Raw genomic sequence first — 25,912 nt, forward strand, 5'->3', positions numbered from 1 at the left:
GTATCCTGAATAGTAATTCCAATATCACCTGAGTCCAGTAACCGAACTCCAAGACTAGCTAGATAATGAACCTCATGGTCTATTCCCCTTTTTCTAGCTATAAATATGATAGGCTACCCATAGATCTATGGCTGAGGGCATCGGCTACCACGTTCGCCTTCCCCGGATGGTATAAAATATCTTTTACCTGAAGATATACTGGAAGCTCTTATGATCTGTATAGATATCAACACGAAAGCCATACAAGTAGCCCATCCACATCTTTAGTGCATGAATCACCGCATCTAACTCTAAATCGTGGGTTGGGTAGTTCTTCTTGTGCTTTCTTAGTTATCTAGAAGCATAAGCTACCACCTTACCATGCTGCATCATCACAAAACCCAATCCAATGCATGAAGCATCACAATAGATCACATAACCATCGGTCCCTTTCGGTAGCATTAGGACCGGTGCTGAAGTTAATCTATCCTTTAATGCTTGGAAAATCCGTTCGCAAGCATCAGTCCATTGAAACTTTGCTCCCTTCTGAGTCAACTTTGTTAAAGGTGCTGAAAGGGAAGGAAATCCCTCTACAAATCTCCTATAATAACCTGCCAAACCGAGAAAGCTATGAACCTCTGTCGATGTTGTGGGTCTAGGCCAAGTCTTCACTGCCTCAATCTTTTGTGTATCCACCTGGATGCCTTCACCCGAAAAGATATGCCCAAGGAAAGCTACAAAGTTCAACCAGAATTCACATTTAGAGAATTTTGCATACAACTTCCCTTTGTGTAAAACTCTAAGTACAATTACGAACAGATTTAAAAAGGTCCTGAACACACGGTTCATCAAATCCATGAAGACTGCTGGGGAATTGGTCAAAATGAATGACATAACACAAAACTCAAAGTGCCCGTATCTGGTCCTAAATGATGTCTTCGGAATATCTTCCTCCTTAACCCTTACTTGATGGTACCCGGACCTCAAGTCTATCTTTGAAAAACACTTGGCACCTTGCAACTGATCAAATAAATCATTAATCCCCGGGAGCGAGCACTTATTCTTGATTGTCACCTTATTCAATTATTTATAATCAATACACATCCATAAGGAACCATCTTTATTCCTTACAAATAACACAGGTGCTCCCCATGGTGATGTACTAGGTCTGATAAAGCCTTTTTCAAGCAAATCCTTTAGTTGTTCCTTAAACCCTTTTAGCTCTGCGGGGGCCATTCTATAGGGAGGAATAGATATTGGATGAGTATCTGGTAGTAGGTCATTAGAAAACTCAATTTCCCACTCTGGTGGGAAACCCAGAAGCTCGTCGGGAAAAACATCGAGAAGCTCATTAGCCACAAGGATGGACTGAATGGTTGGTGACTCTACTTCCACATCTTGAACCCGAACTAAGTGATAAATACAACCCTTTATGATCATATTCCTTGCCTTGAGATAGGAAATAAATCTTCCTCTCAGTGACGTCGTATTACCTTTCCACTCCAAAATAGGCTCCCCTGGAAATTGAAATCGGACTATCTTTGATCTATAATCAACGTTGGCATGACAAGAAGCCAACCAATCCATACCTATTATAACATCAATTTCCACCATATCTAACTCGATTAGGTTCGCTATGCTAGATCAACTATGAACTACTATTATACAACCCCTATATACTCGCTTAACTATAATTGAGTCCCTAACAGGTGTAGACACCTCAAAAGGTTTAACCAATTCAGGTTTTATTCCAAACTTACTAGCAACCAATTGAGTAACATATGATAAGGTGGAACCTGGGTCAATCAGTGCATATACATCATATGAGGAGACAGATAATATACATGTAACAACATCAGGCGATGACTCCCGATCTTGTCATCCTGCCAACGCATAAATGCAGTTCTGAGTACCACTCGAGCTAGATGCTCTGCCTCTGCCTCTACCACGACTCATTGGTTCTTGTGAACCTTGCCCAGGGGTGCGTACTGATGATGACAAACCAGCTACAAATCCCGCTGGCTGAGATATGCTTGCATCACCTCTCGTCGGACAATCCCTCATAGCGTGGCCCGATAACCACAAGTATAACAAACACCCAATCCCATACGGCACTACCCGGCATGCAGTTTACCACACTGAGTACATCGTGGCAAGGGTGGCCTCATCTGACTTTACTCACCCTTATGCTAAAAACCTGAGGCCCAAGATTTTAACCAGGCCTTGAATATGTAGAATGATCAAATCTCTTAACGCCAAACTGAGAGGGTGCTCTAGCCGATGGTTAGGCTGGATACCTCGGGTACTGTTGTATTTGACCACCTCGTAACTCACTAGAAGGACCCAAAGACCTCTCTCTCTTATTCTGGGACCTATCATGCTCACGATCGGCCCTCTGTTTCTGCTTATGCTCCTCTACACCATGAGTGTATGCCTAAATACGAGAAATATCCATGTCTGGCTGAAGCGAAACCGACATACAATCGTTAAGAAAATGCGGCTCTAATCCCATCATGAACCGGTGAACCTGATCCTCCATCATAGATACAATAGTGGGAGCATACTTAGCCAACGAATCAAACTGAAGACTGTACTCCCGAACACTCATGTTACCCTACCGAAAGGTCAAGAACCTATCAACTCTGGCCCGTCTAAGCTCTGGTGGCAGATAATGACGAAAAAAAGCTTCTTTAAACTCCTGCCATACTACTAGAGGGGCATCCTCAACTCTGGATAATTCCCAAGACACGTACCAATTAACTGCAACATCTCGGAGTCTATAGGAAGCTAGCTCAACTGATTCAGTCACAGTGGCCTTCATTACCCTTAACGTCCTCTGCATTCTATCAACAAATACCTGAGGGTCCTCGTCTGGATTTGCCCCAGTGAATACGGGAGGGTCTAAATTAATGAAGTCACGAACTCTCGCACTAACAGACCTATCTGCATGACCAATACCTTCTTCCTGACGCCGAGCCTGTGCGGCTACTAATCGAGTTAATAGCTGAATAGCATCTCTCATCTCCTGACCCGGTGCATCTGACTAAGGGGTTGAATGTACAAGGGCGGACACTGGAGCTGGTGCCCCTCGGATCCCTTCTGGAGAGGGCGATGTATGTGAAGTCTGAGATGGAATCTCACTATGAGACTCTCCCCAAGCCCTAGTAACTCGTGGCGCTTGACTAGTAGTCCCACCAGCCACTGACTTTCCCCTCTAGGCAGCTGTAGTTTTTTGGAGGCACTATTGAAAACGTAACATATTGTTAGGAACATGAATTCTTATATCGCACGATCTAAGACAAAAAGAGAGGATAACATACTATATGTCCTGTAGCCTCTTGTTTATAAGTGTGGTGCACAACACACCCATAAACAAGACTCTACTAGACACGATCGACAATCCTAGGACAAAACTACTCTGATACCACTTTTGTCACGACCCAAACCGATGGGCCGTGACGAGTGCATGAGTTCTACCTGTTGAACACCCTTAAGCATGCGACTAAGATATAAACATGAATAATATTTTCTGAATTACGAGAATAACATGCGCGAGGAAAACCTGCGGGCATGAAACGCAGGCCCCGTGAAATAGGGCGTCAGTACAAAAAATGTACTAAGTATGTAAGGCTTGAAAATCAGTACGTAAAAGATATAGATGAAACATGGAATAAAGAAATCCATCTGTAAATCTGAATAACTTTGTAAATTCTGAAATATTTATAATGTCATGCACATGCATATAAATATCATGTCATGCATAGGTATAGGAGTACATAATATCATCAAGCCTCTAAGGGCATTCCATCATGTCATCTCAGCCACTGTGGGCAACATCATCAACATATACCAACTAATTAGGTAGTGGTACTATGTAATGTCGTAACCTTTTCCCATATCCCATATATATATATATATATATATATATATATATATACATATATATACATACATACATATATATATATATACATACATATATATATACACACATACATATATATATACATACATACATATATATATATATATACACATACATATATATACATATATACATATATATATATATATATACATACATACATACATATATATATATACATATATATATATATATATATATACATATAAATACGCGTATATAATGTCATCTGGTCATGGGTCGATGTACATGTATAAATGCATGAAATGCATGAAAATATGTTAATAATCTCAATATTCCTTTCGGATAAACTTTATCAACTGCGTATTATTTTGACACCCATGAACAGAAGATATAATAATTTGTCACATGGGGAATCAAGAACACAGAGACCCCCTAGTATTTCTATGAATAGAGTCCTATATGAAAATTGTGTATTTGCTCGTTTCTTCTGTATGACTTGGATCACGCCACAAAGAAAGAAAGGATGGCCTTAATATACCTGGAGTAGGGAAAAATCCATATGATGTTCTTGAAAAAGGTTGCACCGTACTCCTTTAGAATCGCAAAATTTTACGTTGCTAATAATTCTTGTTGGATTTCCTTTAGTTGCAATAATTCACGTTTTTGTTGAAAATCATTAGAATGGCTAACGAAAGGCCTTGTATTTGGCAATTCCTCACTCTTGTATTTGGCAACTCATCAGAATGCTAATGTGATATATGATTTGGGTTTAGCTTCTATTCTTGAAGTCCTTTTGAATTTGATAGAAAAGTATATGATTTCTATTACTAAGAGACTTATGTCTTATGACTAAGAGACTAAGTAGACTTATCTTTTACACGTTAAAGTCTTACCACCTAAGCTAATATGACCCTTCGTCATATGTTTGGTTAGCTTATTTGCTGCCACGTTTTGGGGGGGGGCTTAGTCTTATCTTATATTTTAATACTAGGTAATGTCCCGTTATCCGATAATTAACCAATTACCAACATAATTAATAGTTATCTCAAATTACTTAAAATTCTACTTATTTTTCATATACTTTATATATCAAACTACTGTGGTCATATGGTACCTTGCATGGTACTAGTCCATAATTATTGGATATTATTGCTCAATCCATATTTTATCCCAAATCGGTCACCTTCAATGAAACTCGTTTTCTTTAATTCGTGTACCCTTTATCCTTCATGACACTTACTTATCGCTTGTTATAAATAGCATAAATACATTAACCTTAAAATAATATCATCCCCAAGTCTACATTAATTAACTAAAGACGAAGCTTTAATATAAGAAACACGAGATGTAACAGTTTTCGGGAATACCTTTAAGCATTTTTTAGCTAAAACATAAGTAAAAGAGAGCAAATAAACAGTAAAAATTCCTGCTTATCAATTGCCACCTCCTCGCACAGATGACCGTTGATCCCATGATATTCGTACCATAAATTAGGATCCCTTTGGATGGGATTGGATCTCATTGGCTTCGGAAATCATGCATCTTTGATGTTCCTTATAGCTACACCAGCTCTACCACGTTGATATTAAAGTTATACTCGGAAAGCGTGGGATAGGAGGAATCTCGAGAACTCGATGTCTCCTTATCCTGCAATGACCTATTATTCTGACCACGACATATTCTCCTATCGTTAGCGAATCTATCTTCCGAACAAAAACATATGTCGCGTTCTTCGATCCATTCATAGGGCGGAAATAGACCCCTTGAAGACTGTCGATCTAAGTCGAAATCTCTCTTGGCTTCTCTTTATTCCTCTCCCGCTCTCAACCTTTGGTTGATTGTGGGAATCCGAGCTGATCATCCTCAATTCTTATCTTTGATTCATTCCGGTTGTGAACATCTGCAAATGTTGTTGCCTAGAACTTGAGCAAACATTCCTTTAATTTTCGAGAAGCATCGGAACTCCTCAGATTCAAACCTTTAGTGAATGCTCCAGTTGTCCATTCATCCGATATGATCAGTAGCAGCATCCTTTCCTTCTGGAATCTGGTCACGAATTCCCGTAGTAATTCAGACTCTCCTTGTGTGATCCTGAATATGTCGGCCTTTCGGGCATGTACCTTTCTGGCTCTAACATGGGCTTTAATGCAAGAATCTACGAGCATCTCGAAGGAATCTATGAAATGCTCGAGCAAGAGTGAGTACCACGTTAGGGCCCCCTTCGTAAGGGTCTCCCCATATTTAATTAATAAAACTGACTCAATCTCGTGCGGATCCAAATTGTTTCCCTTCACCACCATTGTATATGTGGTGATATTCTCCTGGGGATCTGAAGTCCCATCATACTTCGGCATATATAGCATTTGAACCGCTTCAGGATCAACTTTGGTCCGCGCTTTGTTTGAACGGTAGTTGAGTGTACTTTTTTTAATTCAGTTCTTTCAGAACTGGTGGTGCTCCCAGAATTAGATCCATTCAGGCATTTATTTCACTTATAAACTGCATGAGTTCGGTCTTAATAGGACCGTTCTCATTGTCGTTGCCGAAATAGTTATCGTTCCCCCCGACCTTATCAAAGCCAACTTCTCCCCTCGGGTGTTGTTATCGACCCTTTGCGTTGTTTGATTTTCGGGAGCACTGAGAGGAATTGGACCTCGTCCATTCATGTTGTTTGAAGCACCCGACAACGCCTGCATTAATTCTTTCATGACCTGCCCCTGCCGTGAGCGATGGCCCATAATGTCTTTTGTTGATCCCATAGGATCCTTGTTGTTTCAACAATATGCTCATCTTCAGCATCATCAGGAGTCGCATCTCAAACGTGTCATGGATATTGCTCGTTGTGAAACAGTGTGGCCTCGTCCCCCTCATTACAGTATTACTGATTGAATCTTCGTGCTGAGGTTGATTTCCTTGGGTCTCAACATTATGTGTGATGTTGACATCGTTATCTGCCATTTTCAATGATTTTTTCTAAGAACAAAGAATTAAACAATTTAGTAATAGATGTAGGATCAATTTAACTATCTAAGTCCCATGGTGGGCGCCAATCTATTGACCCATAAAATGGTACAGTTAAATTTATACGTGGTTTATAGACAAGTGAATCGATTTGATCCTAAAATGATAAATGAATTAGACAAAAATATTACACTTAGCTTTGAAATTGAGATAAAACAACAAATATCTTAGTCCCGGGCAGAAAGCTTCTGGAGATAGTAACAACAACATAAGTAAGAAAGAAAGTGAAATATTATTAATCTTTTGATAGAATATAATGTATGTTTGTTAGAAAATTTGTGTCCTTGCAATGATGGTAGAGCTTATTATTTATAGTTACACCTAGGGAACAAGGTCCTAGGATTAAGCCCCTCTTAAATGACAATTATAAAGGCCATTGAAAAATGTGTAACGGCGGGCAGTGAATGCCTTATTCTCTGTAATAGACCATGCACTTAATGCTACAGAATATTTTTCATTTAATGCTATCGGGTGGAAGGAATTTATTTTGCCTTTATGAATATCATTCTCTTCGATGACAAGAGTGATCTTTGTTGTCTTCAGCTCCACGTGTCTCTTTCTCATGCGATCATGAAATATGAACATATTTTACCCTATACAGTTTTAAATTTTAGTTATACTGCAGTACTTTAGGACATTGTGTCATAAAGTTTAATCATTGGTGATTCCAGCTTGAGGTGCCATTGATCTTAGCAGTGATGCTTGCAAGCTTCTCTCTCAAAAACCTTTCCCTTCTTAAGACTTAATCTTATGAGTTTTTATTCTTTTCTAATAGTTTTGATTTTGTTTTTTTAAAATTATTTTTTATGATTGGTAACGGTGGCGATAGGTTATTGATGTTTTAGACTTCAATACCACACAATAAGAGGGGTGATTTGTATGGTACCCAATTTTTGCTTAACTTGATTATAGAAGGACATGGTTCTTCTATGTGTTTCAACTACTACAATTGCAGAATAATAAGTACAGAAAATAAAGAACACAGAGATTTTTACGTGGAAAATACCTGGCTCAAAAGGTGAAAAAACCACGACCTACCTTCCAGTAGGATTTTTCCAAACTCTTTACTAAAATCACTGAGCCAAAAAACTGCATTTACAAAAACTCTTTTGTAAACCTAGGATTAACTCTAATCCCGTTGTGGCACACGACCTCAACTGTTGCGACAACTTCAAGTTAACTCTAAATTGAAAACTCTAAGTACCTAATACAATTGCTTCTATAAAAGATAAAAGGTACAATGTAAAATCACCTACTACAATTGAACTAGAGTAAAAGATAGACATTTGGAACTGGTTCTTATATCTGGTTCAAGTAGCTTCAGGATTGCACACTTGAATCACACATAAATTGCTTGCAAAATTGCCTTGCTATTTTGCTCTCAATTCATGTTTAACTTCTGCTTATGTGCATTACCTGTAAAAGAGAACAACACTGATATTTAAGGAGTTAGCAATTAGAGATTGACTAGGATACAGATGCTACTCTTCCATGGTTGAAGAGTTCTAGTTGATCATATTCTAACTCTATCCTTTTCCTAAACTGTGTTCTCTTTGTGTAAGGAGTCTTTCTCCTTATCAAATATGCAACCTTTTCGATCATGATCAGGAGAAATTACTTCTAATAAGTTAGATTTATCTCTTTCACGTGCATCTCATATGTTTGGGTTGATCACGACTGTGCTTCACAAGATGGACCAGGTCCATGTCTGAGTTCTTTTGTCAGTCTTCAAAACTTCACATTTACTTGGGCCAACAAATTCCCCTTTTTTGATGATGACAAACTTTGTTCTTTTCACTCACTTAGGCCCTGTAAGAACTCAACTTATTCATCAATACAAAGTTTAGAAAAATTCACTCAATACAAAGTTTAGAAAAACTCACTTATCATCAAGGACCAAGTTAATTAGGTTATAAACATCACATATTCAAATATGTAAAGCAAAATATCTCCTACCCCTTTTGGCATCATCGAAAAGTTGCATAAACAAAGTGTGAGTCCCAGATTTTAATAAGTACTCATGGCCACTGGGGCAACTGCAAGTGCAATCATGGATTAATCATCAGTGATCTGGCAACATATTTAAACTAAGAAGGAAATAGTAACAGTCAAAAAGAGCAAAAATAGTAGATATCATTAATAGAATATATGTTGCTACCACAATCCACAAACAGAAAGCAAAAATATTCAAAACATGAGCAAAAAGAAAGAGAAATCCCTAATCTGGGTCACTGATGGTACTAGACAGGTTCAGGAGATAAAGGCTAGAATTCCTAAGGTTTGGGGGAGCTAGAGGGTTGGTTTTGGGCTTGGAGAAGATTCAGCATATTGTGAAAAATCTCATCATTCTTCTCCCTTTCCTTGGTAAGTTAAGTTTTGAGAGCATCCCTCTCAGATTCAACCTCTGCTAAGCGAGCCTTCAGCCAAGCTATCTGTTGATACCCAATTTTTTCCTATATATTTTAAATATGCAAAATACCAAAAAAATAGCATATATATGCATACATAAGCATATCCAAGGTTTTTATTATTTTTCTATAATTTTAAGGTTTTAAATTGATTATTTTTCTACCTTTTTATCCATAAAATCTCCAATAATTATTTTCAAATTATTATTTTTGATAATTAATCTATTGTATTTCTATATTTATGCAAAAATAGGGCTAATGTAATTTTTACATATATTTATATTTACATTTAGTATTTTTAAAGCTAAATTGCACATAATTGTAATATTAGCCCTTTTAAGATTTAATTATGTTTTATATGCATAAAATTGGATCCTGTATTTTTAAATTGCTAATTATATATTATAAATCATTTTGGAATTTTTAAATTATTTTTAGAAATTATCTACTATTTTCTATAAATTAAATGCGGAAATTGGCTATTTAACTTATAGCCAAAATTGGCTTTCAATTTTAGCCTAAATCAAACGGACCCCCAACCTAATTAAAAAACCCACTGGACCCAAATCCAAACCCAAACCATACCGGCACATACCTGAGTTAATCCTGGTCGTTGATCAATTTTGATCAACGATTCGGATTCACTCTTATCATATTAAACCTTAATGACTACACCCCCCTCTTATTCTCTCTCAACCGGTCTCTCATCTCTCTCTCTCTCTATCTCTAGTTCTCTCTAGAACCTTCTCTTCTCACATCCTCTCCGATGTACCTTGTCCACCTTCTTCGGCCATCTCCTGCCTGAATCCATAGTGGCCTCGCCACCTACCAGCCTTATGGCTCCCTCTTGAACGTGTGTCATCGTTTTGAGGCCTTCAAGTGAACCAGAGGCGGTTCACTCACCACCCATGGTTTCTCATGCCATTTTCCGGCCATCCATGGTTGTTCGAGTAAGATCTATGACTTTTCCGGCTAAAACCTGTAACTTTTCAAGGTTTTCTCACCTTCTCTGGGTTCTCCAAAACCCTAACTTTAAAGATTTTTCCGATCTCTTTTAGATCTATCTTAGGTCTGTGTATATCATGAGCTTTTGGTGTTTTCTTCAAAGGTTTTTTCCCGATTTTTTTCAAAGTGACTTTTCGTCTTCAAGACTAGGGCTTCTTAACCCCTTTTTTATGACTCCTCCTCTGATTTAGTACTATCATATGATTTTACTATGTTGAAATGGTTTATTTATGTTTTTCTTCTACCTGATTCATCACGTTGAAAACCCTAATTATTTTGGTTTTATCCGGGGTTCTGGAACTGTCTTTGTTTATTTGATTTATATGTATACCTGTTTCGATCGATTTCTTTATGGTTAGACCCTTTTATTTGTTTATCTTGACCGATTCTAAGTTCTTACCACTTTTAACTCAACTCTATTAAAAATCCTAATTTCTTAAAGATTTTCTTCACTTGTTACTGTGAGTTTTAAAGACTTTCTTTAGTTGTTTTTGTGTGTTGGCCTGATCTTCTTCACCTGTTGTTGTGTGTTAGAATTGTTTCTTCACTCTGGTTCTATGTGTTAGCCATGACTACTCGACTTGGTTAAGCTTCTGTTGATTACCATGCTTCGAGTGGGTTCTTTTTGCTACTGAGTCCTTAGCCTACTCGTGTATGATTGTGTTCATCTAGTTTGTTCATCTCTTGCTTGTTTTTGTCGATATGGCTGACCTTGCATGTCTGATACGCATGTTCATTCTTCTCTATTTATATGTTGAAGTGCAGAATCATGACTCCCTCTTGATTGATCCTAATTTCCTTAAATTACGGTTTGATTGCAAAGTTTTCTTATAAACCCCTAAATAATTTCCTCGTTTGTTTAAGTTGATTGATTTCATTCCCTTATTTGCTGTGGTGCTTCATTCTTGCTGAATCCTTTCCTCAAATTAGTATATTTTGTACTTAGACTCAATCATATGCTATATACTTTTACTACCCCTTATATAGTAAAAACCAATCTTTCTCAACTGATTTTCTTTCCTTAGTTATCCCTGTTAGTATCTGTTTAAGCTATAATTCCTTGATTAAAGGGAAGTACTTGTATTAATTGGATTCTAATTGTGATTACTTCCATAATTGTGCTAAACCTTTACCTGTTACCTTATTTTCTACCTATTTTCAAAGCTATAAATACCCTAAGTCTTTCATTAACAAGACCAGACTTGGCTTTCAAAAAATCCCTCTCTCACTTAAAGAAAAATTCAATGTTATTCTACTACTATTGGCCGGCTGCAAGCCAAGGCTAATCATATGTAAACCTTGTTTCTTTCATTTTGTTTACCTCTATCTTCACTGGTATTTCCTAGTTTAATTTAAAGCCTCAACAATAACACGTTTCTATTCCTGCTTTAGTTTCTTTTATTTCTGGCCTACTTTTACTTGTGGTCTTATTGTGAAGTTTGTATCTAAGCATGCTGATATGATTCCCTCCCCTTTTAATTCATGTGATTCAAGCATGCCTGGACGATTGTATTCTTTTACCTACTGTGCACTTACCATTTTGTGAATCCTAAATCCCATGTCCCTCCTTTATGTGTTTCATGACTAGTTTGTGATTATGCCAGTGTCTAACTATCTCTGAGCATGTCCTTACCAGTCCTAATATTCCTGCTGAGGTCAGGTGTCTATAGTCAATATATATGTATCCTCTTTTACCCCCATGTGTGATTACTGAATTCATTCACTAGTTATGTGTGGTCTTACCCTGAAGTGTTTGAACTCTGTCCTACTAATACAACTACTTTCAACCATTTCTGTTATTGATTGCTTTCAAAATGGACCTGGTAGTCCAATTTTAAACAAACGTGTGTCCTGCACTTTCACTATACTCCTAGACTACTAGGTCCTGCCCCTTTTGTGTGAGCCTTGCCTTGGAACCCTTGAGCTCCCTTTGAACTTGGACACATGAAAGTTGGCCTTTCCACACTGCACTTACTCTGTCTTGTCTATGAAATCTGAGTGTAAGCACTGTCCGGGATCCCTTGAGGTCCTTAGGGAACTCTAACACACCAAGATATGAGGAAAAGCTATGAAACAATCTTGGCACTTGAGGTGATTGATTACATAACTCAGAGAGTAAGTCCTAATCAGGCTTCCTATAGCGTAACTTCTTATTTTTCATTGCTACTTATGTAATTTGTTTCAATGTTGGTCTGTAATAACTTGTTGTAAACAAGTATTGGGGTTGGCTAATGAAAAGGGATGGGGTAAATATGCATGTTATAGTTGTTACGGGGTAGAAAACATGTTGTTAGGTTTATATTCCTAATTGCGCAATAGAAACCATGTTTAGGGTTCATACATGCATTAGAAATCATGCTCTTAGGTCCCATGTTTCTTGCTTCAGCATCTCATCCGTCACTAATCCATGTTTTATGGCTATCACTTAGAAATCCTGCTCCTAGGATAGTAACAACATTGGCATACAAAGCTATTACTCTTGTACTTTCGGAAGTCGTATTTTGCAACTCTTGTGCGCATTTAGCAATCATGCCTTAGGGATTCTGTTTTCATCAACCCTGCCATTTGCATGTGCATATTAGATATCATGTTATAGGATCCTGTTTGTATTTTGTTTAAGTTGCCTAGTTAATTACTGATTCCTGAAAAGGTAATAATCTCGCCTTGTGATATTTTTTGAATATAACTGGTAATAATCTCTGCATTCGTATCAACTAGGACAGCATGCTCTTAGGGTAAAATAATTTATACATTGTTTTAATAATTCTGAATAATTGTTGCATACTATTTTATGCCTAGGCAAGCCTTAGGTAATAACTATAAATAAAACCAGAATCGTCTCTATGATTAATTATCAACTGTTAAAATTAGTAGGAAAGCCTGATTCGGACTTATTTTCTGAGTCATGTAATAAATCTGGTTCTGCTGTTATCACTTAGATACCATGCATAGGATTTAAATTCAGTCTTTAACTGTGTATGAGTCTTGTTGTCTATGTGCATTACCTGTGGAGGTATATTTGAGCCTTTCGTTTGTCTTCCATGCTCCCCTTAATTAAAGTCCTACTTGTTATTGTATGTCGCCTTAGTATTTTGCCTTTAAACCTGAGGGCCTGCCTAGAACCTCCTTCTTATAGGATAGGAGTCCTAAATTTCTCTAGGACTGATAGGAAGGGACGGATAACAGCATGCAATAGGGGTCGAGACCAACCCTCGCTTTAATTACCTTCACGGGGCGAGAAAAGGTAGATATGGATATGATGACCGGTGTGTTAATACCACGTGTAGCCCCTCTTTGAGGAGTGTCATACCAGGTATTGCATTGATGTGATCCATATTATAAACAAACTGGGGACACCCCATTTACATTCATAAGCATGCTTAGATTGTAATTCCTTTCAAAATCTTGCTTTTTCACTAATTGTCTTTCCAACATCTGTGTTCTTAAACTTAAATCTCATTATTTGAGCCTTACTTGTTTACCTGCTAATAGTACAAATTCATAAAAACTGTCTGGCCGGCAACCACACTAGTGGATCCTGAGGGGTGTCTAACACCTTCCCCTTGAGATAATTTCATGACCTTGCCCTATCTCTGGTTACCAAACGTAGTTATCAATGAACCCTATAGGTGCCCTAACGCACCTTAAAATTGTTAGGTGGCGACTCTTCAAAATTGCAAAATCCCTTTCCCATAAGGAAAGAGTTGTCCCATACCAAAATGTCATAAACCCGATTTCCGCGGAGGGAAAAAGGGGGGCGCGACACTATCTCAGCATCTTTGGCGTCACTTTCCTGAACTAAAGCCTTGATTTTATTATTGATAGGTATCTTCTTGGATGAACTAGGTTCACTTGGAATGGCATTGACTAGATAGTCACAAGCAATCAAAGTATTAATCCCAAAGTAGTCCTTGCTTGTGGCCATTTCCCACTTCTTCAGAGGCACTTTGCACCGATCCAGAACAGTAGTCAAAATAAATCCATAGGGGGTAGCATGGGCCTTGGAACCATCGATGACCCTGTCCCATAGCTTGATGATGAATGCAGGCCAATTTATTTTCCTTTCACTTTCATGGCTCTCCATCAGAACTAAGTCGATATAGTTAGCAATGTGCCTTCTTTCTTGTATGGGCAGTAGGCACTTGTTGACAAAATCAAAGAGGACTTTGTGATGTGGCTTCATTTCACTTTTGTGCACAAACTTGACCTCATTCACTTCTTCAACATCACAGAATCTCCTAGTAATTTCAAGAGCAGGAGGAAGGGAATCCAGACTTGGCCATCTTTGCCTAGTGTAGTCATCATATCACTCAGCAGGGATGTCAAGAATCTCTCCCACCTTCTCTGCATCAAAGGTCACTTGAACTCCTTTTACTTGGCTAGTGACTCTACCATCTTTGACCTCAGCATTTGCCATGAATTCAATGATCTCATTCCTGGTGAGTCTTCCATCCATCTGAAGGACCATGTCCTTCCAACCCTGAACAGCTAGGGCATCAACCAAATGAACCATTCCTGGTTCCACTAAGTCTTTCAGCAATCTTCCCTTCAAAAAATTTTCTTTGCCAAACGTGGCTAGCTTGTCTTATTCACCATCAGACTCACTTTATTCTTCACCACTTCATTCCTCATTTTCAGAAACTGTAACTTGTTTGTTTTTCACTGTAGACCTTGTCCTTTTGGCCAATGAAGGTTCAGTAGCCTTAGACACAGATGAGACTTCTTGGAAGAAGTCTTGGTCTTTTTGGGCTTGGGGGTCTGAACCTCCATTGTTGTATGGTCCTCCAGATGAACTTGCTCCATCTCCTCAACATTAACAGCTTCAGCGGACTCTGCAACCTTACCTTTTCCTTTATCCATCCTCTTATTCTTACTTTCAGCCAAAGCCTTTTATAGTTCAGTCTCACTCTATTTCACCCTACTTTTGTGGCTCTTCCCTTTGGCAAGGGAATTTCAGGAGTTGTTGGGGAGGAAGCCTTTCGTTTCTTGGAAGGTTTTGCAGCACTGGGGGCTTTTAGTGTTGGAGTTCTCCTTTTCTTTGGATCATAACTGGAACCTACTTTCTTCAGAAGGTCTGCTAGAGTCTCCTCAATAGATGAACCAGGTTCATCTGCCTGTGAACTTAGATTAACCAACCCTTCAGCAGCTTCCCCGGAACCACTTCCCCCTGACTTCTTGCCACTTTCTTCCACAGTTGCATGTTCGACCCCACAAATAGCTGGTACCATCATTTCAGAAGTGGGTGAAGAATCAGCCACTCCTTTCCCTTTGCCCCTCACATCAACACATACACCATCTCTCTCTCTCTCTTTTGCTTTTTCATTTTTCTTTTTACCTCCTCTTCTTCCCAATTCAGGAAATTCTATATTCCTAACAGACCCAACCAAAACAAACTTATTTTCTAAATTTTCAGCCAAAGCAGAACTTACCTTAGAAGGGGAGTTTTGAGCCTTCTCAGAGTCAGAAAACCTAGTTCATTCCCCCTCACTCACAATTTGAATGAATCATCTGAGTTCTCAGAATCTTGGGCTTGGCTTGACTTCAATTTCTCATTCAATTCTTTGAAAGAGCCCAGTTGCCACCGTTTTTCGAGCAAGCATTTTTACTCGCCTTTCCCTAGGTTGAGTGGTTGTGCTGGTTGAAGGTGGTGTGGAGGAACCAGAATGGGAGGGTGGTGGAGGAGTGCCTGGATTATCTTGAGGGTTCGACATTGTAACTGACTTCTTGAGAAAGTTTGTGATTTAGGCTTTTGGAAGAGAGAACAATTGAGAGTGAAATAAATTTTTTGAAGGTTTGGAATAGTGAGGGTGGCAGAGGATGATGATGGGTATTTAAAGAAAGAGACCTATTTAATGACTAACAGTAGCTTTTAGCAGTCAATTAGGGGTCTAATCAACCTGAAATTTCAGGTTGAATGAACGGTTAAGCTTTCCTAGATTTTAGGCATTTTATGTGGTGAGAACTCTAGTAGAGACGGAACTGGTTCAAAAAATAAACTGATAGGATTTTCTGATGTATTTGAACATAGGTAGGACTCTGCTCATGATTTAAATATTTATATTTCTAATTGTGCAGAGTATAAAAAACATACCTCATTTTTCAGATGACCAATACTGATGAACCAAGTTCTTCATTTAGAATTCTCTTGATCATGCCTCAAATTACCATAATAGAGAAAATTTATTAGAGATCAGTGAGTCATATCAACACATGTCACGGGAGTATACTATTTACAGTATGAAATTGAATAAAAATTAATCTGAGTATTTACACAAGTTCCAGATTTCCTAGCCAACAAAATTTTTGTTTCATTTTTTTTCATTGTGCATTCTGAGCTGGTCCCATTAGGTGATCTTAATCATCCCTAATTGTAACTTGTTCATTTCAAAGCATTCTCTACTCGGTGCTTTAGTAAATATGTCAGTAATTTGTTTATCAGTAGCATAGAATTCTATGGTAATCAATCATTTCTCGTAGTTGTCTCTTAAGAAGTGATGTCTAACATCTATGTGCTTAGTCCTCTTATGATGAACTGGGTTCTTTGTCATACTTATAGCACTAGTGTTATCACAAAAGATAGGGATGCAACCAACTTCAATGCCAAAATCTATCAGCCATTGTTTGATCCATAGCAGTTGAGCACAACAAGAGGCAGCAGCAACATATTCAGCCTCAGCAGTAGATAAGGCCAATGAATTCTGCTTTTTAATGGCCCATGATACCAGACATGAACCAAGAAAATGAGCCATACTTGAGGTGATTTTCCTATCTACAAGGAAACCTGCTTATTCAGCATCAGCATATCCTACTAGATTAAAGTTACTACCTTTAGGGTACCAAAGGCAAAGATCAGTAGTGCCTTTTAAATATCTCAGCATCCTCTTGACAGCAGTCAAGTGAGATTCCTTAGTATTTGCCTGAAAACGAGCATAAAGCCCTACAATGAAAACTATGTCAGGTCTACTAGCAGTAAGATATAAAAGTGAACCAATCATACCCCTATACAACTTCTGATCAACAGATTAATCAGGTTCATCTATGTCTAATTTAGTAGTTGTTGCAATGGGTGTGTCTATTTCTTTTGATTCATCCATTTTAAACTTCTTAATCAACTCTTTTGCATATTTCTGCTGATGGATCATGGTTCCATTTGGGTTTTATTTGATCTGTAAGCCTAAGAAAAAGTTAAGCTTACCCATCATACCTATTTCAAACTCACTCCCCATTAATTTGGAAAATTTCTTACTCGGTTTATCAGTGGTTGCCCCAAAAATTATGTCATCAACATATATTTGTACTACAAGAAGATCCTTACGTTTTTTCCTCAGGAATAGAGTACTGTCAGTTTTACCTCTCTTGTAGCCATGTTCAAGCAGGAATTTGGACAGTCGTTCACACCATGCTCTAGGAGCCTGCTTGAGTCCATAGAGAGCCTTGTTTAATTTGTACACATGTTCCGTACACTCCTTTTTTTCAAACCCTAGAGGTTGTTTGACAAACGCTTCTCCCTTTAGGTAGCTATTTAGGAAGGCACTTTTGACATCCATCAGATGAAGAGTAAATTCCATGTGTGCAAGGCTGTGAGGAGTCTTATTGCCTCCAGTCTTGCAATTGGAGAAAAGGTCTCATCATAATCTATGCCCTCTTCTTGGCTATAACCTTGGACTACCAGCCTTTCCTTGTTCTTTGTAACTGTTCCATCTTCATCAAGCATGTTTCTGAAGACCCATTTAGTGCCAATTACTGATCTATCCTTGGGTCTTGGAACCAGATGCCAAACTTGATTTCTTTCAAACTGATTAAGTTCATCTTGCATTGCATTTACCCAATCTGCATCCTGCAAAGCCTCAGCAATATTTTTAGGTTCAATAAGAGATAAGAAAACATTAAAAGCATACAAATTCTTTAATTATGATCTAGTTTTAACTCCAGAGGTTGGATCAGTAATTATGTTCTCAATGGGATGAGAACTTTGATACTTGTAAGGTTTCACAACCAACTGGTTTCTGTTTGATGTTTCTCCCATGTTCCGTTGTTTAGGAAAAGGCTCATGGACAGGTTCCATTAGGGGATTGGTTTCAGCTCTTCTTTGTTCAGTTCCCCCTATCAGGTTGCCCTAGATGGAAGAACTTGTTCCATCACCTGTTCCTTCTTTTGGTACATCTTCAGCTTGAGCTGTAACTTCACTCAATTCTTTTACCATCACAATAGCTTCATCTTCATGTTCCTGTCTCTCAAAAAGAATGTTAGTTTCATCAAAAACTACATATACACTTTCTTCTAAACACAAAGTTCTTTTGTTGTACACTTTATAAGCTTTGCTATATGAAGAATATCCCAAGAATACTCCCTCATCACTTCTGGGATCAAACTTACCTAGGGAGTTCTTTCCATTATTGTGCACAAAGCACTTGCATCCAAATACCCTAAGATGGGATATATTTGGTTTTCTCCCTTTAAATAACTCATATGGAGTCTTCTCTACAAGAGGTCTAGTCATATACCGATTAATGATATAACATGCAGTATTTACAACCTCTGCCCAGAAGCTATGGGGCAGTTTACTAGAAAAAAGCATAGTCCTAGCCATATCTTCAAGAGTCCTATTCTTTCTTTCAACTACTCCATTTTGTTGAGGAACCCTAAGGGCAGAGAAGTTATGATCTATACCATGCTCATCACAAAAGTCAGCAAACTTAGCATTTTCAAATTTAATTCCATAATCAGACCTAATTGATGCAAGTTGATTACCTAGTTGTTTCTGAGTTTTTCTAACAAAGGCAGTAAACATGTCAAATGTTTCATCCTTAGATGTTAAAAACAATACCCAAGTAAACCTAGAGTAATAGTCAACAAGTACCATCACATATTTCTTACCACATCTGCTCAGTGTTCTCATTGGACCACAGAGATCCATATGAACCAGTTCCATCGCCCTAGTCTTGCTTACCATTTTCTTGCTTTTAAAAGCTGATCTTACCTGCTTCCCCCTTGCACAGGCCTTACAAACTTTGTCTTTCTTGAACTTGATGTTAGGTAACCCTATCACCAGGTCCTTGGAGACTAATTTTTTGAGTTAATTCAGACTTGCATGACCAAGTCTTTTGTGCCACGGGAGGGGATCGTTGTCCAACACACTCAAGCAAGTGAGTTCATTTTCTGAAAGAGTGGACAAATCTACAATGTAAATATTGTTACCTATTTTTCCCTCCAAAACAACTTTATCAGTGGTAAGATTAATCACAAAACATTTGGTAGAGGTGAATGCTGCCAGGTTACCTCTGTCACACAGTTGTGATACACTGATTAGGCTATATTTCAAGCCATCTATCAAGTAGACATTCTCAATGGAATGTGAGTCTGTCTTACCTACCTTTCTAACCCCAATGATTTCACATTTCTTCCCATTTCCAAAGGAGACATTTCCTCCTTTTAGGTCCTCAAGTGAAAGGAATTAATTCTTACTTCCAGTCATATGCTTTGAGCAGCCACTATCCATGTACCATATTTGGCTACTTCCCTTCACTTGGACCTGCAAAACGAAATCAGGGGTTAGTCTTAGGAATCCAAACTAGTTTGGTTCCCTTTCTATAGGCAAAGTGGTGAATTAAATTCCTTTTGGCCCATCCAAGCAACATATTTTTCTCTTGAACAAAGGTTTTGTTCTTTTGACTGGCCTTTTCTTTTGCATTACATTCACTTTTGTAATGACCAGTCTTGCCACAGTGTGTGCAGATTTTGTTTTCAGGAAGTGTGATGTATTTGATTTTGGGATCCCACTTAGGTGCTGGGGTCCCATAGCCAAGTCCTCTCTTGTTGCTATTGTGGTGCTCTTGTATCCAGGATAGTGCATCAGAGGACTTATCCATTTGCAAGTTCTATCTAGTTCATGTTTCACCTTGCCTAGATCTTCTTTTAGGACTCTTATATGCTCATCCTTCTTGTACAACTCATCCTTCATTTTTCCTAGATTTTCTTCTAAGGTGAGATGTGTGTGATCAGCTTTCTTCTTACCTGTCCCTAATTTCAGTTTTAAATTTTCAGACCTAAGTTCTAAGACACTGGTGTCAAGTTCAAGAACCCCATTCTTCAACTCAGCATTTTTACTATTACTTTCACTAGTCCTAAATTCTAGATATTTGCACTTGGATTTTAGGATCACACATTCCCTGGACAGTTGTTCCTTCTCATTGTTTATGACCTCAGACTCATCAATGAAGTCTAGCAATAATTCAGATAGCCTTTCTTTAGACAAAAATTTAATCTTGTCTTTGAGATGAATAACACTTACCCCTTGTTCATCGTCTGATTCTCCAATGGCCATAGGTGCTTGTTTATCTCCAGCTTCATCTTATGAATCCTCATATGAGGTCTCTCCCCAAGCAGAAACTATAGCCTTTGTTGATCATTTGTTCCTTTTGGGTTGAACCTGTTCCTTCTTCCTGTTTCTTTGTTCAGCCATTTCCTTCTTCCATTCAATTTCCCACTGAGGACAATTCTTGATCATGTGGTCAGTCTTACCACATTTGTAGCAGCCCTCGTTGGTCTATTTTTCAGAAGCCCTTGGTTTGTTGAAGGTTGCACCTCTTGAAGAACCCTTTCCTCTCATTAGTTACTACTTGAAATCCTTTGTGATCATAGCCATTTCATCATCCGCTAAGTCTGCACCTTCAGCTATTCTGAGAGCCAAGCTTCTTTCCTTCTTGGGCGCATCCATCTTCATGGTTTGCCTTCTTGGTTCGTATGCAGTGAGATTTCCAATCAGCTCATCCAACTTGAGAGTAGCAATGTTCTTTGATTCCTGAATAGCCGTGATTTTGCTTTCCCAAGTTACTGGAAAGACCCTTGTCAGGATTTTCTCAACCTTGTCTTCTTCAAGGATAATTCTTCCAAAAGACTTAAGTTCATTTGTTAGTGTTGTGAACCTTGTGTACATCTCTTGGATGGTTTCTCTTTCCTTCATGATGAAATTCTCATATTGAGAATATAGCAGTGTTCCTCATGATCTCTTTACTTGAGGAGTTCCTTCATGGGCCACTTGTAGAGTGTACTCGTCTGGACCTAGTCCACATACAAGCCATTTCTTAACCTTGGCATTCTTTTCCCATTTCTTCAAATCATCAGCAGTACAGTTAGCTCTTGTCTTTGGTATGCCCACTCCTTCAACATTCTTCTTTGTAGTAGCCAGGGGACCAACAGTAACTATGTCCCAGAGTTCATAATCTTCTACTATGATGTGGTCTCTCATCATGTTCTTCCACCACGAATAGTACTGGCCATTAAAGAGTGGAGGCCTAGTAGTGGATTGTCCTTCCCAGTTTCCAGGTGGTGTACTCATTTTGATCTGTTCCTAAGATTTTAGCCTCTTCAAGGATAACCCGCTCTGATACCAATTGATGTTTTAGACTTCAATACCACACAAGAGGGGGGATGATTTGTGTGGTACCCAATTTTTGCTTAACTTGATTATAGAAGGACCCGGTTCTTCTATGTGTTCCAACTACTACTGATGCGGAATAATAAGAACAAAAAATAAAGAACACAAAGATTTTTTCCACGTTGGCTCAAAAGGTGAAAAAACCACGACCTACCTTCTTGTAGGATTTTCCCAAACTCTCCACTAAAGTCACTGAGCCAAAAAACTGCATTTACAAAAACTCTTTTGTAAACCTAGGATTAACTCTAATCTTGTTGTGGCACACAACCTCAACTGTTGCGACAACTTCAAGTTAACTCTAACTTGAAAACTCTACGTACCTTATGCAATTGCTTCTACAAAAGCTGGAAAGTATAATGTAAAATCACCTACTACAATTGAACTAGAGTAAAATATAGACACTTGGAACTGGTTCTTCTATCTGGTTCAAGTAGCTTCAGGATTGCATGCTTGAATCACACATAAATTGCTTGCAAAATTGCCTTGCTATTTTGCTCTCAATTCATGTTTAACTTCTGCTTATGTGCATTACCTGTAAAAGAGAACAACACTGATATTTAAGGAGCTAGCAATTAGAGATTGACTAGGATACAGATGCTACTCTTCCATGGTTGAAGAGTTCTAGTTGATCTCATACTCTAACTTTATCCTTTTCCTAAACTGTGTTCTCTTTGTATAAGAAGTCTTTCTCCTTATCTAATATGCAACCTTTTCGACCATGATCAGGAGATATTACTTCTGATAAGTTAGATTTATCTCCTTCACGTGCATCTCACATGTTTGAATTGATCACGACTGTGCTTCACAAGATGGACATGGTCCATGTTTGAGTTCTTTTATCAGTTTTCAAAACTTCACATTTACTTGGGCCAACAGTTATAGATTTAGACAATTACTAGTTAAACTATTGGTTGAATGTTAATTGTTAGTACTAGTAATGAAGAATAGGTTGATTTTTCAATATGTATAGAGACAGCAGGGAGTTGACTGACAGTGCACCTTTACTAGTTTTTCACAACTTGTTGTGTTGCTTCTATAAACTTTCATCCTTGCAATTTGTCCATGTCAAGAAGAAAACGAAGCAATTGTAACAGTTCAACTGTATACGGTAATTAATTTCCATGAAGAGCAAAGGGTTAATAGGTCCTCTTATATTTCTTTTAACAAAAAATTGGATACTTTTACTCAATATATAAAACACCGGCTGAACATTTTATACCATGCCACACAGTGGTCAACCCACGCCATTTCTACATATTATTGTTTCTTTTTCTAAAAGAAAACCTCCATATGAAATTGGGAGCAAATCCTAAATTCAAATTATTGTTAGCCGAAATCAGGGGTTAATTATTGAAAACAACAGATAACCGGAATTGATAATTTTTTAGCCTTATATTAGGTTTGGCAAAACTAGCCTCAAACAATTGGCATTATATAGCCAAATCTTAAAAAAAACTATTCTCTTTTATATTCTCTCTCAAAAAAAAAACTACACGCTTATTTTGGCTTCCCTCCCTCTTTCTCTCCTTGTATTTCTTCTTCTATCTCTTCTCTTTTGCTCTCATAATTTAGCGAAAATTCTTGCAAATTATGCAAAAAAAATCAGTGGGATGAAAAGGTAATGTTGATCTCACATCAGAGAAAATCAGAAGCAAAAACTAAGAGAGAAAAATATATTTCAACTATATTTTTCTTCCCTCTTCTTTTGTTTTGGTTGGATTGAATGAGTTGGCGTGATTGAAATTTGTTGAAAATACCTAAACGAGGCTATATACAAAATTTGAGCAAGATTAGCAAAAACTAAAAGAGAAAAAATATATTTCAACTTTGTTTTTCTTCTCTCTTCCTTTTTTGGTTCGATTGAATGAGTGGGTGTGATTGAAATTGGTTGTAATACCTAAACGAGGCTATATACAAAATTTGAGCAAGATTAGAAGTGATTTAGGCTGGTTTCAGGTAAACAATCAGACCTAAAAATCCAACTATGACATGTGTATATCACATTGCATATTGTGTACATCAATGTATATCACACACAAGTTTTTAAGGACATCTGTGTATATCACTTTGTATATTATGTATACCACTTTGTATATTGTGTATACCACTTTATATATTGTGTATACAACATAATATTTTTATTGGATGCCCGTGTATATTACATTGTATACCGTACATATAATACAAAATTTCATGGATATATATAGATACACGTAATATACCTAAGATATCACTTATGTATATAGCAATATACACGGGTTACAATAGGGGATACACATGTGGAGCCATCTTGAACTTGAGTTTTCAATCTAAATGTGTTATACAAAGAAGGAAAATAAAATTTTAATAATTTTTTTTACATACACATTATTATTATATTATACACTGTGATATACAAATAATAGAATTATTAATTATTGATCAAAAAGGAAAATAAATTTTTGATATAGCATGTTTAAGCAAGTTCTAAAATATAAAAATAATAAATATAATTGTGGGAGTAATAATATTTTGGTATACAAAAAAATTAATTTTTGATATACACGAAGAAGAAAAATAAACTTATGATATGTATTTTGGTATACACATGTCCGATGTGCTATACACTATGATATACAAATAATATAATATTTTTATTGTGATATATATTGATATAAAGGCAGCAATAACTATATATATAATTTTATATTAATGATATACAAAGAATAGTATTATTTATATACAAAGAATGAAAATAAAATTTTAATATACATGTTGATATAGACAAAGAAGAAAAAAAAAGTTGTGATATACATATTATTATTGTGATATATATTTATTGGCTATTTGATGCCAATATCTATAACTAGGACTATTTTCTGCCAATTATATGGATATGTTGTTATCATACCAAAAACCCTTAATTATTCCTCAGTACATGGACTTGATTAAAAGTCTTAACTCCATTTGGGTCAAACAATCTACTTGGTATTTTGAATCTCAATTTATTAGCCGAAGGCCCATTAGTACGGCAATCTGATAGAGAGGCCTAAACTAACCTAAATAGCCGCATAGCTTAAATTAGATTAGTCGGGGATGGGTGTGTGTATATATATATATCTATACAATAAATTGTGTCGATAAAATAAAATCAAGGCCGAAAAATATTGCAACAATCGTAGTATTTGATTTCAAATAATATGAATGTACAATCTCTATGAATCCTCTTATTCTTCTTTCCAACAATAAATAAATTCAAGGGCAGTTGAGCTTGATCTTGAATCTATATTTGTTGTCACGAACGATGATCTTGAATTCAACTAGCACGAACTTTGATTTAAACTCGTACTCCTTGAATCTTGATTTGTTCTTTGTTCTTGAGTTTGAACTTGATTTCTTGAACTTGAACTTGATTACTTGAAGCTTGAAACTTGTAGAGAAATTTGCAGTGTTTGATCCACGAGCTCTCTCTTGCTTCTTGTTATAACTTCTAGTGTAATTTCTGGGTTATGAAGACCCCTATTTATAATTGTGGTAGGAAAGAGTTCTGACAAGAACAAACTCTTTCCGACCAATCAAATTAAAGTGTGACAAGACCGCATTTGATTGGCCAAAACATGTCACTTGCACATGTTGCACGGTTTTATTAGCCCTTTAATTTGACTTGGCATGCCCTGTCATTTTGACACATGGCACTATCCTATTGGGTCTTACGTTTGACTTGGAATGCCGCATTATTTGACATGTAGCACAAAACTAGGCCTCTAGGAAGATGACTGCGTGGGCCTAATAAACTAGGCTCATCATTTATAGCTCAATGGATTTAGACTTATTTATTAAATTCATATTTATTGAATTTGAATAATTAATTCAGCTATATTAATCCATAATATTTATTTGGACTATAATACATTTAATTGAGATTAAATCCAAATTTCTTACGAATTTAAATTTAATAAAATTTTAATTCCTTACAAATACCCCTTACTTCAAGACTTGTCAGTCACAGACAATAAGACAAGGACTGAAGTATTTTGAAGACATCAAATGGAATTATTTTGAACCACCAATTTATTAGCCTAAGCAATTTATTTGTAGTGGAAAAACTTGTTAGTTGCTTGAAATTTGCTTAAAATTGAAATTCATCTTCTTATGAAGAAAAAGGACAGCCACGTAAGTTTGAAATTTTTGGCA

The 25,912-nt window shown here is 37.1% G+C and overlaps 1 protein-coding gene across 1 annotated transcript; it reads right to left on the minus strand.

Moving 5' to 3' along the window:
* Window positions 1–330: 330 nt before the first annotated feature.
* Window positions 331–1,593, minus strand: LOC138876066 (uncharacterized). The gene is made up of 2 exons (XM_070154957.1): window positions 1,095–1,593; window positions 331–713 (listed from the first exon to the last, which is right to left on the minus strand). Exons 1-2 carry the CDS (start codon window positions 1,591–1,593, stop codon window positions 331–333), a joined length of 882 nt encoding a protein of 293 aa, XP_070011058.1.
* Window positions 1,594–25,912: the final 24,319 nt, after the last annotated feature.

Source organism: Nicotiana sylvestris, chromosome 8 (assembly GCF_000393655.2).
Source record: "Nicotiana sylvestris chromosome 8, ASM39365v2, whole genome shotgun sequence".
In the NCBI taxonomy this organism is placed as follows: domain Eukaryota; kingdom Viridiplantae; phylum Streptophyta; class Magnoliopsida; order Solanales; family Solanaceae; genus Nicotiana; species Nicotiana sylvestris.

Coding starts and splice junctions, on each gene's coding strand:
- LOC138876066 (XM_070154957.1), bottom strand. CDS start 1,593: ATGGTGGAAATTGATGTTATAATAGGTATGGATTGGTTGGCTTCTTGT. Junction 714..1,094: donor ATTTGTAAGGAATAAAGATG/GTTCCTTATGGA, acceptor TGAACTTTGTAG/CTTTCCTTGGGCATATCTTT.